At 43.2% G+C, this 14,247-nt stretch overlaps 1 protein-coding gene across 3 annotated transcripts in view; it reads right to left on the bottom strand.

The window, feature by feature from the left end:
* KANSL2 (KAT8 regulatory NSL complex subunit 2) overlaps positions 1 to 10,649 on the bottom strand; it is a 34,386-nt gene extending 23,737 nt beyond the window's left edge. For 2 of the 3 annotated variants that reach the window (XM_053556731.1, XM_053556733.1), the window contains exons 1-4: positions 10,226 to 10,574; positions 9,774 to 10,032; positions 8,734 to 8,912; positions 6,920 to 7,034 (exon numbers count right to left, since the gene is read on the bottom strand). In XM_053556731.1, the coding sequence (XP_053412706.1) occupies positions 6,920 to 7,034; positions 8,734 to 8,912; positions 9,774 to 10,024 (545 nt within the window). In that variant the 5' untranslated portion in view covers positions 10,025 to 10,032; positions 10,226 to 10,574. The other variant, XM_053556732.1, reaches the window with a different exon arrangement.
* Positions 10,650 to 14,247: the final 3,598 nt, after the last annotated feature.

Below are 14,247 nucleotides of genomic sequence, written 5' to 3'. Positions count from 1 at the left end.
ACCGCCCTCGGGTAGAGTGTCATGACGTCACACGGCTCAAAACAACCTCCAACTCTTGGGCTTACGCGATTCTCTTGCCTCAGCCTCCCGAGCAGCTGGGACTACAGGCGCCCGCCACAACACCCGGCTATTTTTTTGTTGCAGTTTGGCCGGGGCTGGGTTTGAACCCGCCACCCTCGGCATATGGGGCCGGGGCCCCACTCACTGAGCCACAGGCGCCACCCCTTAAATTTTATATTTTGACTAAGTAAAAATGATTTCTTTAGGGCAGCGCCTGTGGCTCAGTCGGTAAGGCACCGGCCCCATATACCGAGGGTGGCGGGTTCAAACCCGGCCCCAGCCAAACTGCAACCAAAAAATAGCTGGGCGTTGTGGCGGGCGCCTGTAGTCCCAGCTACTCGGGAGGCTGAGGCAAGAGAATCACTTAAGCCCCAGGAGCTGGAGGTTGCTGTGAGCTGTGTGAGGCCACGGCACTCTACCGAGGGCCATAAAGTGAGTGTCTCTACAAAAAAAAAAAAAAAAAACTTCTTTAAAATTCAATACACACAAATAACATTTAAATTCATTTTAAATACAAAACTTATAAAACTTATGCTTTATTTAAAAAATAGCTATTAAGTAACTGAAATACACAGTACACATAAAATTAATTTTAGGACTGAAAATACCATATTTGCCATGTATAATGTGTTCCAGTATACTTTGGCCAAAACTTTCAGGGAAGGGCGGCGCCTGTGGCTCAACGGGTAGGGCGCCGGTCCCATATGCCGGAGGTGGCGGGTTCAAGCCCAGCCCCGGCCAAAAATAAAAAAAAAAAAAAACTTTCAGGGAAAAAAGTTTTTCATTTTAATTTTCTTAATTCAAATTTTTTTATTTATATTCAGGTATTTTCTTTTGTATTACAAAGGAATTCTGTAAAAATATCAGCTAGATTGCTAGATCCTGCCTAAAATGCACAAAGAGAAATATGTCAGTCTTCACTAGCCAAAAATGATTTTGTTGCAAGTTCATTGTAAGTTCGACAAAACCAATTCCTGTATTCTATTGCTTTCTAGAGTTACACTTTTAATGTATAAACATAAATACAAGAATGAAAACGTTTATATAAATACAGAATTAGTACTACCCATATAGGTACATCTTTATTTCTCCCTCAAAACTTTGGGCAAGAAAGTGCACATAATACACAGTAAAATACAGGGTAATCTCTGGCAAAAATTTTTATGAAAACATATATATTTAGGGGTAGGGAGGCATGGAGACAGAGTCTCACTCTGCTGCCCTGAGGAGAGTATCATGGCGTCATCATAGTACAGGGCCAAAACTATTGGTATGTAAGAGAAATATTTAACTACAAAGTACCCTGAAATAAAAATAAGTGAACAGAGGGTGGTGCCTGTGGCTCAGGGAGTAGGGCGCCAGCCCCATATACCAAGGGTGACGGGTTCAAACCCAGCCCTGGCCAAAATGCTACAAAAAAATAGCTGGGTGTTATGGCAGGTGCCTATAGTCCCAGCTACTCGGGAGGCTGAGGCAAGAGAATTGCCTAAGCCCAAGAGCTGAAGGTTGCTGTGAGCTGTGACTGTCACAGCAGTCTACCGAGGGCGGCAAAGTGAAACTGTCTTTAAAAAAAAAAAAAAGTGAACAGAAACTAAGAAAAATCAAAACATGATGAATAAAATCGGCAAATTACAGAAATAACAAAATCTCAAAGACTATCAGAAAATGTTTAAGAGTTTTAAAAATACATGTCTTAAGGCTCGGCGCCTGTAGCACAAGGCGCCTGAGCTGGTGGGTTCAAACCCAGCGTGGACCTGCCAAAGGATGACAGCCACAACCAAAAAATAGCCGGGCAATGTGGCGGGCACCTGTAGTCCCAGCTACTTGGGAGGCTGAGAATCGCCTAAGCCCAGGAGTTAGAGGCTGTTGTGAACTGTGACACCACAGCACTCTACCCAGGGTGACAGCATGAGGCTCTGTCTCAAAAAAAAAAAAAACATGTCTTAAAAAGGAGACTGACGGGCGGCACAGCGGCACCGGTGGCTCAAGGAGTAGAGCACCAGCCCCATACACGAGGTGGTACGTTCAAACCCGGCCCCAGCCAAAAATTGCAAAAAAAAAAAAAGGTGACTGAGTTACATCTCAAGAAAATGGCTGGGCAGTGCCTGGGGCTCAGTGAGTAGGGCACCGGCCCCACATACCGAGGGTTCAAACCTGGCCCGGGCCAAAACTGCAACAAAAAAATTGCCAGGCGTTTCGGCGGGTGCCTGTAGTCTCAGCTCCTCAGGAGGCTGAGCAAGAGAATCGCCTAAGCCCAAGAGTTGGAGGTTGCTGTGAGCTGTCTGATGCCATGGCACGCTACCGAGGTTGATAAAGTGAGACTCTGTCTCTACAAAAAAAAAAAAAAAAAGAAAGAAAAGAAAATGGGCTATGACTGCTTAACCTAAAATACTGAGCTTTTAACCTAATGAAGTTAATCTCACTGCACCCTGCCAGAAGAAAATTAAGCAATGGTCTGGGAACTGGAATTTATAAATTAGAAGCAACTACAATTAAAATTTACTAGAAATTGGCTCAGCACCAGCCACATACAACTAGGGTAGCAGATTCAAACCCAGCCAGGCCAGCTAAACAATGACAACATCAACAAAAAAATAGGCGAGCACTGTGGCAGGTACCTGTAGTCCCAGCTACTTGGGAGGCTTAGGCAAGAGAATCGCTTCAGCCCAAGAATTGGAAGTTGCTGTGAGCTGTGATGCCATAGCACTCTACCCTGGGCGACATAGTGAGACTACGTCTCACAAAAAAAAAAAAAAAAAAAAAAAAAAGATTTACTAGGGGGCAGCGCCTGTGGCTCAGTGAGTAGGGCGCCGGCCCCATATGCCGAGGGTGGCGGGTTCAAACCCAGCCCCGGCCAAACCGCAACAAAAAAAGAAAATAGCCGGGCATTGTGGCGGGCGCCTATAGTCCCATCTGCTTGGGAGGCTGAGGCAAGAGAATCACATAAGCCCAAGAGTTAGAGGTTGCTGTGAGCCGTGTGATGCCACGGCACTCTACCCGAGGGCGGTACAGTGAGACTCTGTCTCTACAAAAAAAAAAAAAAAATTTACTAGAAATTATGGAGGGCGTGGGAGGAAGTATGATCACCCTGACTAATAAACATGAATTCTGGATTCATGTAACAGATGGATCATTTAAAGACAGATGTGCCAGGCTTTCATTTCACAGCTAATCATTAAAATCTTGTACTAACTCCCTTGCTCTGAAAAGTCAAGGTTTTGTTATTAGAACTCATCTTCAAAAAAATAAAAACTTTCTATTTCACTGAGTATTGTCTTTTATTTAAAAAAGTATTCTCCTGTTTTATTCTGAAAACAATGATGAAGATTCCATATCTAAAACAACCTTCACCAGGGCAGCACCTGTGGCTCAAGGAGTACAGTGCCAGCCCCATATACTTGAAGGGTTCAAGCCCACCCCTGGCCAAAACTGAAAAATAAAATAAAATAAAACAACCATCACCAAAACAAGTTTTCGGTGTTTACAGAGGTCATATGATGTTTTTTTTTTTAAAAGACAAAGTTTTCAACAATACCTTTAGCTAAAACTTCAAAAGTATTGGAGATTATAAACAAGTTTTTAAAGATTACAAGTTACAAAGCAATTAAGTAAATAGTTACTTTGAGGGAAATCACATTTACATACACAGAAGGTTTTAAAAAAAGCTTTTAAAAATATTTTGGTTAGGTGGGTGCCCATAGCTCAGTGGTTAGTGTGCCGGCCATATGCACAAAGGCCTGCTAAAATAAACAAACAAATAGCTGAGCACTGTGGTGGGCACCTGTGTCCCAGCCCTACTAGGGAGACTGAGGCAAGAGAATCACTTTGAGCTCAAGTTTGAGGTTGCTGTGAGCTGTGACACCACAGCACTCTATCGAGGGCAACATAATGAGACTCTATCTCAAATAAATAAATAAATAAAATTCAAAAATAAAAAATAATATTTTGGTTAGCATAAGGTCTCTAGTGACATGATAACAATACAAAAAGTGCCCTTTCTTCAACAAGCAAGTGAAGATAAATGCAGTTAAAACTATTAAATGATTCAAAAAGTAGTTCTGATCCTACTAATGACAAAGACACTGGTATCAAACACATTAATTCTTTTTTTGTAGAGACAGAGTCTCACTTCATCGCCCTCGGTAGAGTGCCATGGCATCACACAGCTCACAGCAACCTCCACAATGCCCAGCTATTTTTTTGTTGCAGTTTGGCTGGGGCTGGATTTGAATCTGCCACCCTCGGGATATAGGGCCTGCACCCTACTCACTGAGCCACAGGTACCGCCCAAGATATAAATTCTTTTTTTTATTATTATTAAATCATAGCTGTGTACAATCAAGATATAAATTCTTTTTTTTTTTTTTTTTTTTGTAGAGACAGAGTCTCACTGTACCGCCCTCGGGTAGAGTGCTGTGGCATCACATGGCTCACAGCAACCTCTAACTCTTGGGCTTACGCAATTCTCTTGCCTCAGCCTCCCGAGTAGCTGGGACTACAGGCGCCCGCCACAACGCCCGGCTATTTTATTTTTGTTGCGGTTTGGCCGGGGCTGGGTTTGAACCCGCCACCCTCGGCATATGGGGCCGGCGCCCTACTCACTGAGCCACAGGCGCCGCCCAAGATATAAATTCTTAATGGAAACAATTTCATTCAATAAACACTATTAAACTCATGTTTAAATATAACAAGACAGTAACAATACTAATTAAATATTATAAAGAAACATTTAACAACTCTACATGCCTATATTTAGTGGGTCTCAATTTTGGGGCAATTTCATTAGAAAAATTAAGGAAAGCCTTATATTAAGTTATCTAATCAATAGCTGGTACATTGGGGGCTTTACTATCCCTTTTAAATATATTTCTTTTAGGAAAAACTGACATCACTGCCTCATTCTTTCAGCACTTATATTTCTCATAAAATTAACTGGTATTTTAGTTTACACAGCAGTCTCTTATGAGTTGGCTAACTGTGCCCCCTGAAGGCTGATGCACTGACAAAATCAAGTTTCTGGCCCTTCAAAGCAGAGTATTTACCACATGGAAAACTACTCATTTTGTGACCCTACAGATAATACATCTCTTCAAAGCAGCAAGGCTGGCCATCTAGAATCACAATGGGGAAAAAAAAAATGTTTTGTAGAAGTTACTTCTATGAGAGAATCCTGCTAGAAAACAAACATTCCCTCTCAAAATTCCTTGATGAGCTTTCTAAACCAATACTGCCTGAACAGCTGACTACATTGAGATTACTCAATAGAAACTTATGAATTAGTCCACACAGAAAATGTAACCCCAGACTATGGCTTTAGCACCCTAACATACCCAATCTCATCTCATCTTGGAAGCTAAACAGGGTAGGGCCTGGTTAGTACTCAAGAGAAAAGGTAACCTTAAATTACTTCTCATGAACCACAGAATCCAAGGTAATGAAGAAAATGCTATTTCTACCACCACTATGTATAGGACTTCAAACTATTAGTAGGAAGTTTTAAGAGACAGAAGTCACCAAGCAAAATTCTAAAAAAACAAAACTAGGCCAGGAATAGTGGCTCATACCAGTAAATCCCAGCATATCCCAATGCTTCGGAGGCAGAGCCTAGAGGATCACTTGAGGCCAGGAGTTTGAGGCCAGCCTGGCCAACAGTCTCTAAAAATATTAGCCAGGTGTGTGGTGGCTCACATCTGTTAGGCCTAGTTACTCAGAAAGCTGACGTGGGAGGATTTTGCATGAACTATAACATCACTGCACCCTAGCCTGGGAGACAAAGCAAGACTTTGTCACTTATAAATAACAAAAACAGGGCGGTGCCTGTGGCTCAGCCATTAGGGCACGGGCTCCATAGGCTTCATATACCGAGGGTGGCCAGTTCGAACCCAGCCCGAAATTGGCCCCAGCCAAACTGCAAAAAAAAAAAATAGTTGTTATGGTGGGTGCCTGTAGTCCCAGCTACTCAGGAGACTGAGGCAAGAGAATCACCTAAGCCCAAGAGCTGGAAGTTGTGGTGAACTATGACACTACGGCACTCTGCAACAAAGTGAGACTCTGTCTCTAAAAAAAAAACAAACAAACAAACAAAAAAAGACTACACTGAGAGACACAGAAATATGAGACTTAAAATGGCAATGTTTTTATGTTTCTACCACTTCTAAGGTAATCATGGGTTAAGTGAAGAGACCTTTAGTAAGATATAATTAGGATGATTATTCACTTCTGCGTTTCTAAGTCAGTTTTTCTTTCTTAAGAAAGACTTTGGTTTCATGAAAAATCTTTTTATTTTTCTTAAAAAAATACACAAAAGAAATGATAAATGTTTAAGGTGATGGAATGCCAATTACCCTGATTTGATTATACAATATACACAAAACATATTGTACCCCACGAATATGTACAATTATAAACCAAAACTTTTAAGAAAACCCATAAACATGGACTTCTGCAAAATAAGTAGTTATTCAAGTACAATCACCTCATTATTCCTAAGGTTTAGGCCAAGAATCTATTCACATCCATTTTCTCTTCTCCAACTGGTCGGAACATTTTTCAACTCATCTCCCACATTCCTATGTCTAAGAAACTTCCTATTTTCTCCCCATACTCCATCCTGGGTAGAATTTGGTGTTCAACATATTTCCAAATTACAAGCCTTCTAAAAAAGAATCAAATCCTGCTTTGAAGCACGGTAACAATAAACAATCGGTGTATCATGGTATACAAAAGTTATAATTATTCACATTATCTTTGACCCTCCTAAATTATTAATATCTTAACAGCATAACATGTAATGTAGCCCAACATTCCACATATTAACTACATAAATTATTCAAAAGCTTTGTGTGGAGTTACAACTTACTTCAGGGGATCTTCTTGATCACTGTCTATGCTATCAGCTTCACTGTCAGGGTCACCTCTCCATGTCTGATCCACAGTAATGGGTTCCTGTTCTCCATCACTCCAGCTATCTTCATCTGAGGCAAGGAAGGGAGAGCAGCCATTAAGACTTTCCACCTCTGTAACTAAGATTACTTAACATATTAATCCAAACCTTAAAATTAAAAAAGATAATTAGTGCAAAGACACAGGCAAAAAATAAAATGGTTAAAAAATACAACCCAGGCAAGATTATTTACAACATAAATGAGTCAACCCTGACCTCTCAAAAGGACAAAGAAGCTGACTTAGGCTAAAACAGAGGCTCACACCTGTAATCCTAGCACTCTGGGAGGAAGCAGAAAGAATCCTTGAGCTCAGGAATTCAAGACCAGACTAAGCATGAGTGAGACCCTTTCTCTGCTAAAATAGAAAAAGCCGGGCATGGTAGCTTACGCCTATAATCCCAGCACATGGAAGGCCTAGGCAGGTGGATCGCCTAAGCTCACAGTTTCCAGACCAGCCTGAGTCAGAGTGAGACCTCATCTCTAAAAATAGCCTGGCACTGTGGCAGGCACCTATAGTCCCAGCTACTTAAGAGACTAAGGCAAGAGAATCACTTAAGCCCAGGAGTTTGAGATTGAGAGTGCTTTGACGCCATAGCACTCTACCAAGGGTGACAAAGTAAGAGTTAGTCTCAAGAAATAAAAATAAGGGTGGTGCCTGTGACTCAAAGGGATAGGACGCTGGTCCCATATGCCAGAGGTGGCAGGTTCAAACCCAGCCCCAGCCAAAAACTGCAAAAAAAAAAAAGAAAGAAAAAAAAAATAAAGGCTCAGTGCCTATAGCTCAGCAGCTAGGGTGCCAGCCACACACACCAGAGCTGGCAGGTTTGAACCCAGCCTGGGCCTGTAAACATCTACAACCAAAAACTAGCCAGGCGTCGTGGGAGGGGCCTATAGTCCCAGCTACTTGGGAGACTGAGGCAAGAGAGTCACTTGGGCCCAAGAATTTGAAGTTGCTATGAGCTGTGACGCCATGGTACTCTACCAAGGGTGACATGAGATTCTGTCTCAAAAAAAAAAAATAAAATAAAATAAAATAAAATAAATAAAAATAGAAAAAAATTAGCTGGCTATCATTGGCAGGTGCCCATAGTCTCAGCTACTCAGGAGGGTGAGACAGGAGAATCACTTGAATCTATGAGTTTGGTTTTTTTGTTTGTTTGTTTGTTTTTGCAGTTTTTGGCTGGGGCTGGGTTTGAACCCAACACCTCCGGCATATGGGGCCAGCACCTTACTCCTTTGAGCCACAGGTGCCGCCGAATCCAGGAGTTTGAAACTGCTGTGACTAGGCGGATGCCATGGTACTCTAGCCTAGGCAACAGGGTGAGACTGTCTCAAAACAAAACAAAAAAAGCTGACTTAATACTTTACCAAACAAAGCTGTTAAGCACAAAAGCAGTAATGAAGGAAAATGTCACCAACTCAGGGGAATAAACCTAAGCAAACACTACTTCAAAAGAACTGGTAAACAGCAATCCTGGAATTCTCACCAAAGTCCCAATGAATAAACAATAACATTGCCATATATGCTGAAGGCGCTCTGCTTAAACCACAGTAAGTTCTTTCTTAACCTTTACCCTTTTTCTTTTAACGCCTGACTATTTTTTTGTTGCAGTGGCCAGGACAGGGTTTGAACCCGTCACCCTCGGTATATGGGGCTGGCGTCCTACCCACTGAGCCACAAGGCACCGCCCCCTTTACCCTTTTTCATTCTAGAAGAGAAGATTCTTACCCAGTATTCGGCTAGCTTCACTGCGGCTACTTTCTGGAGTCTGAGACCCCAGCTCTGTCTTAGCATATGAGCTCAGCTGGCACAACAGTGTTTCACCCATAGGTCCTGGGTTGGTCTTCTTCATTTGAGCATGAAGTGCAAGGGCGTTCCTACGGGCATGTTCAGCACAGAAAGACACCCTAAAGAGGCAAAATATCGATACATTACAGGTCCCTTCTCGAAAGGGTTCAATGATTTCAAATTTTAGTCCCAAATTTCTACAGTCCCAAATCTTCAGGATCATTTTTAGGAAATTAAAATGCCTATTATATTCATTTCTAAAAAGGCCAATTAAATGGAAGGAATTTACCTGTCCCAAGGTCAATTCATTTGATATTATTAAACAGAAATACAGGCAGCCTTATCCAGTGCTCCACCAAACAAAACATTCCAACTATAAATATTGACATCATCTCATAAATCATACACACTTTCATCTTTCAAAGCCGGTTTGGAAGGCTACTCAACATTTAATATTAATCCATTGTAGGTGAGATAAGATATGGGACACAGGGGAAGCACGTGTGGCTCAAAGGAGTAGTGCACTTGCCCCATATGCTGGAGGTGATGGGTTCAAGTCAAGCCCCAGCCAAAAACTGCAAAAAAAAAAGATATGGGGCACAATTTTCAAGCTGCAAGCTATTATCTAGCCAAGTTACCTTTTTGCATGGACACCGCTGCATATATGATGAAAGCGATCAGAACTCCTCCAGAATACACACATACACAATTTTACATATTAACAAAATTCAAGGACAGCCAAAAGAGTCACGCATCCCTTCATTTTATAAAAAAGGGAAAAGAGCCAAAGAGAAGAACTAAGTGCCCCAGTTCAGGTGTCCTTCCAGTTTTGACCATTTTATTTTCCAAAGATATATCCATAACCCCAATTTTACAAGCACAGGACCTAAAACTCGACAGCTATGCTGAAGCCCACATATCACATCCTACTTTCACTTTAAGACTTCTCTCCCTCTCTACACACATACACACACGCATACCCATCTTTCTTCTCAGGCTTTGGGGCAGCACTGGGACATCTTTTTCCATTCTTCGTTGATACATAACTACACTGCTTGAAGGGTGCATTCTTGTCTTCAAGGATATGCTTAATGCAAAACTCCTGCCCCTCAAGACGAGGTTGAGAGCATGGGCGATGAGTGAAGGAACAAGACAGGGGCTCCTGAGATCTGGACACTGGAGTGATCCTCCCCCGATTGGTTGGCAAGACGTGAATCCGAATCCTGTTCATACCAAAACCTGCAGAGTCAAATGGAAGACCAAAATGCCCTTACCCTTCCCGAAAATTCCTGATCCACAATATCCAGAGATTGCAGGGTTTCTAAACGACAGGCAGAAGTGGGCCCTACAGGGTAGGCTCCAAACTCCCACCGTTCTCTCCCAGGTCTCCCCAGGCATTTCTGCGACTCTCCCTTCCCTTAACTTCTCCCACCTTGGCACGACCACGTTCAAAGCCTCCTCAGGACTCGCCAGGCTGCTGCACAAGGGGAGAAGATAGCGCCAGCACCACGAGGCCACCACGCCGCAGCACCGCGCCCCGCCTCCCTCCCCTTCCCCCGCACGCCGCCTTTGTGCCGTCCCGCCTCAGAGAACACTGCTGGGCCAGGCCCCGGCGGCCCGTGCGAGCGCCATTTTGTCCTAAGACTCTGATCACCGGAGAACCCGGCTCCTGGGAGCCTATAGGAAGACTGATTCCGACACAGCTTGAGGCGAAGTAGCAGCTCCGAGCCGACAGACAGGGAGAAGCAGCAGCCTAACTCCTAGGTCTAACAGCAGGAAGCTCCGCCATCTTACCTCGGGCGCCGCAGAGCCCTCCTCTGGCCGCGCCAGCAGCTCTTCACCCGGCCTCGCTCCTTACCGTGGTCCTAACTGCTGATTGGCTACTGCTCTGACGACGGCATGTCGCCATTGGCCAAGGCCTGCTACCTATCAGGTCTGCGAAGGCGGGGCGCTGAAAAAATGCGGGGCTGGGTGGCTAAGACGAGCTGTCTGTCAGCAGCTCCGCCCGGAGGAATGTGAGCCTGGGAGCCCCGCGCAGAGCGCGCTGTTGCGTGGGTTGCCGGCTGCTGATGTTTTTCCACCTCACAGGGGCTTATTTTCAGGTTGCTTTTGGAACCCGGGTCTGTAATCCTAGGCTGCTGCTCTCTCACCACTCATACCGCAACGGGTATAAAATCGGACATAATCTAGAGGATCCCTGCACATTTAACTCTTCCACATGTAAAGACGTTAGTTTTTTTTTGTTTGTTTTTTGTTTTGTTTTGTTTTTTTTGGTTTTTGGTGGCCGGGGCTGGGTTTGAACCCGCCACCTCCGGCATATGGGACCGGCGCCCTACTCCTTGAGCCACAGGCGCCGCCCTAAAGACGTTAGTTTTCTTTTATGAACAGCTCAATACATTTACTGAACATTTGGTGTAGAACACCCTGAGAAACATTTTTGGGATGTTTATTCTAAGTAACGTAATGGGGAATTACATGTATAAATCATTTAATTTTTCAGAACAGTCAATCCTAAGAGGCAGAAATTATTATTACCTCCATTTTTACAAAAGAGACGACTGAGAAACACACTGGGCCATAGCTAGTAAATGGGAGAAGGCGGCGAATTTCAACCCGGCCTTCATCCTTTATCCCTTATTGCCCCTCATATAGTAAACAGCATTGGACTGAGAACAAAGAAATAAGAGTTATAGTTTAGGCCCTGATTCTCTAAAATTCTCTGCAATTCTATGCTAAATAATACAGGTATAGAAATGACACAATACTGAATGGCACCTGTGGCTCAAGGAGTAGAGCGCTGGTCCCATATGCCGGAGGTGGCAGGTTCAAATCTAGCCCCAGCCAAAAACCACAAAAAAAAAAAAAAAAAAAAGACACAATACCAATTTTAGCCTTTTAAGTTCAAATCATTCATCTCCACTGCTTGCCTTGTAAAAATGATCAAACACTTTCTTCACGTAACCCTTCTATTGTTTGCATCCCAACCTCCCTTAATCTGCTCAGTTTCATTTAAGTAAGATCTCCTGAGGAATGAGCAGGTGACATGGTTAACATTGGAAGTAAGCATTGAAAATCTATAGCCCTCAAGAAAAGTCCATTTAGGGACAAAAAAATTATTAAAAGTGTGTGAGGATAGTGCTGTTTTCCAGAAACTAAGGCAACCCTAAAATTAGGCCCTTTTCTGAAAGTCACCCATTCAACAAATATTTATTGAGTGAGGCACTGAGGACACAGAAGAGAACAAGAAAGAAATAACCGGCTGGGCGCCCATAGCTCAGTGGTTAGGGCACCAGGACTGGTGAGGTCAAACCTGGCCCAGCTTCCTAAAACAAACAAAAAAACAAAAGAAAACAATATATATATATATATATATATAATATATATATTATATATATATATCTGGGCATTGTGGCGGACGCCTGCAGTCCCAGCTACTAGGGAGGCTGAGGCAAGAGAATCACTTGAGTCCAAGAGTTGAAGGAGGCTGAAGCGAGAGTCACTTATGCCCAAGAGTTTGATGTTGCTGGGAGTTATGATGCCAAGGCACTCACTGAGGGTGACAAAGTGAGACTTTGTCTCAAAAAAAAATTAAGGCTAAGCGGCTGTAATACAGTGGTTACGGCGCCAGCCGCATACACCAAGGGTGGCCGGTTCAAACTCAGCCTGAGCCAGCTAAAAACAATGACAACTGCAACAGAAAAGAGCTGGGCGTTGTGGCGGGCACCTATAGTCCCAGCTACTTGGAAGGCTGAGGCAAGAGAATCACTTATGCCCAAGAGTTGGAGGTTGCTGTGAGCTGTGATCAGCACAGCACTCTGCTGAGGGTGACATGGTTGAGACTGTAATCCTGTAATCTCAAAAAAAAAAAAATTAAAACTGCTCTAATGAACAATGGAAGAGATGCAGGAATAGAGATGCAACAAGATTTTCTTTTAATGAGAAGGTCTGCCAAAAGTCTTAGTTGAGAAAAAAAAATACTTCTAATCCCAAGACACAAAAAATTACTATTCAGAAGCACTTCTCCATACTTTTCCCAGTTGTCTTCCTACCTCACTGTCACCCATTCTTGGTCTCTTTTCCCCAAATTCTGAGTGCTGGTCACCTTTCTTTTCTGTTAATATTCCCTTGGTTGTCTCGTTCTTTTTTTTTTTTTTTTTGGAGACACAGTCTCATGTCGCCCTCGGTAGAGTGCTGTGGCATCACAGCTCATAGCAACCTCAAACTCTTGAGCTTAAGCGATTCTCTTGCTTCAGCCTCCCAAGTAGCTGGGACTACAGGTGCCTGCCACAACACGTGGCTATTTTTTGTTGCAGTTGTCATTGTTGTTTAGCTGGCCCAGGTTGGGTTCAAACCCACCACCCTTGGTGAATGTGGCTGGCGTCGTAACCACTGTGAGCTGTGCTACGGGCCCCTTGGTAGTCTCGTTCTATCTCATTCCATTTTTAAGCTCATGACTCCTAAATGAGTATCTCCAGCCTGAACCCCTCCTTTGAACTCAATCGTATAACTATCTGTCCAGTGGACTTCTGGCCTTTCAAATTTAATGTTAAAGCCAACTCTTGCTCCTCCTGTAGTCATCTCCACATCAGTGTATAACTCCATCCTTACAGGCAGTCTGGCCAAACACGGGGAATCATCCTTGACTTCTTTCTCTTCCTTTATAGCAAATAAGCCTATTGGCTCCATCTTCAAGATACAGCACTTCTCATTGCCTTGAGCACTTCCAGCTTATTCAGGCCAACCTCAGCTATCACCAAAATGTTAAGGCTCCTTGCCCTTGACTCCTATAATCTATTTTCAACATGGTGGCTCAACTGAACTTTTTTTTTTTTTTTTTTGAGACAGACTTACTGTTGCCCTCGTTAGTGTTTATGCGTTATAGCTCCCAGCAACCTCAAACTCCTGGGCTCAAGTGATCCTCTTGCCTCAGCCTCCCAAGTAGCTAGGGCTATAGGTACCAACAATGCAATTTTTAGAGACAGAGTCTCACTCTTGCTTGGGCTGGTCTCAAACTTCCAAGCTCAAGCAATCCACCCACCTCAGCCTTCCAGAATGCTAAGATTACAGGCATGAGCCACCTCACCCTCCTCAGGTCTTTGCTAAAATAAAATGTAACCTCTTGAAGCCTTCTTCCCTAGCCACTTTCCCATTGCATCAGCCCTATTTACCTATACACACATACCCATACATACTCCCTATCCTTTTCCCCCTGCTTTACATTCTCCAAAATACTTATCACCACTATGTCTTATTTGTAAATTTTTTGAAGACAGAATGCTTGTTTACTGACATATTCCCATCAGTAGACAGTCCATAGCACTTAGTAGGTACTATTTTCTAAAGAAGGAATAAATGAAAGGCAGGGGAATGCCTGAAAGCACTTTTTAGGAAGGCATATTGAATTTTAACTTTGTCACTTTTTTTTTTGTGAGTCTATGTCCCCCTTGGTAGAGT

Source organism: Nycticebus coucang, chromosome 12, assembly GCF_027406575.1.
Source record: "Nycticebus coucang isolate mNycCou1 chromosome 12, mNycCou1.pri, whole genome shotgun sequence".
NCBI classification, from domain to species: domain Eukaryota; kingdom Metazoa; phylum Chordata; class Mammalia; order Primates; family Lorisidae; genus Nycticebus; species Nycticebus coucang.
Note: the sequence above shows the minus strand (reverse complement) of the source record. Positions and strands in the feature narration are given on the sequence as shown.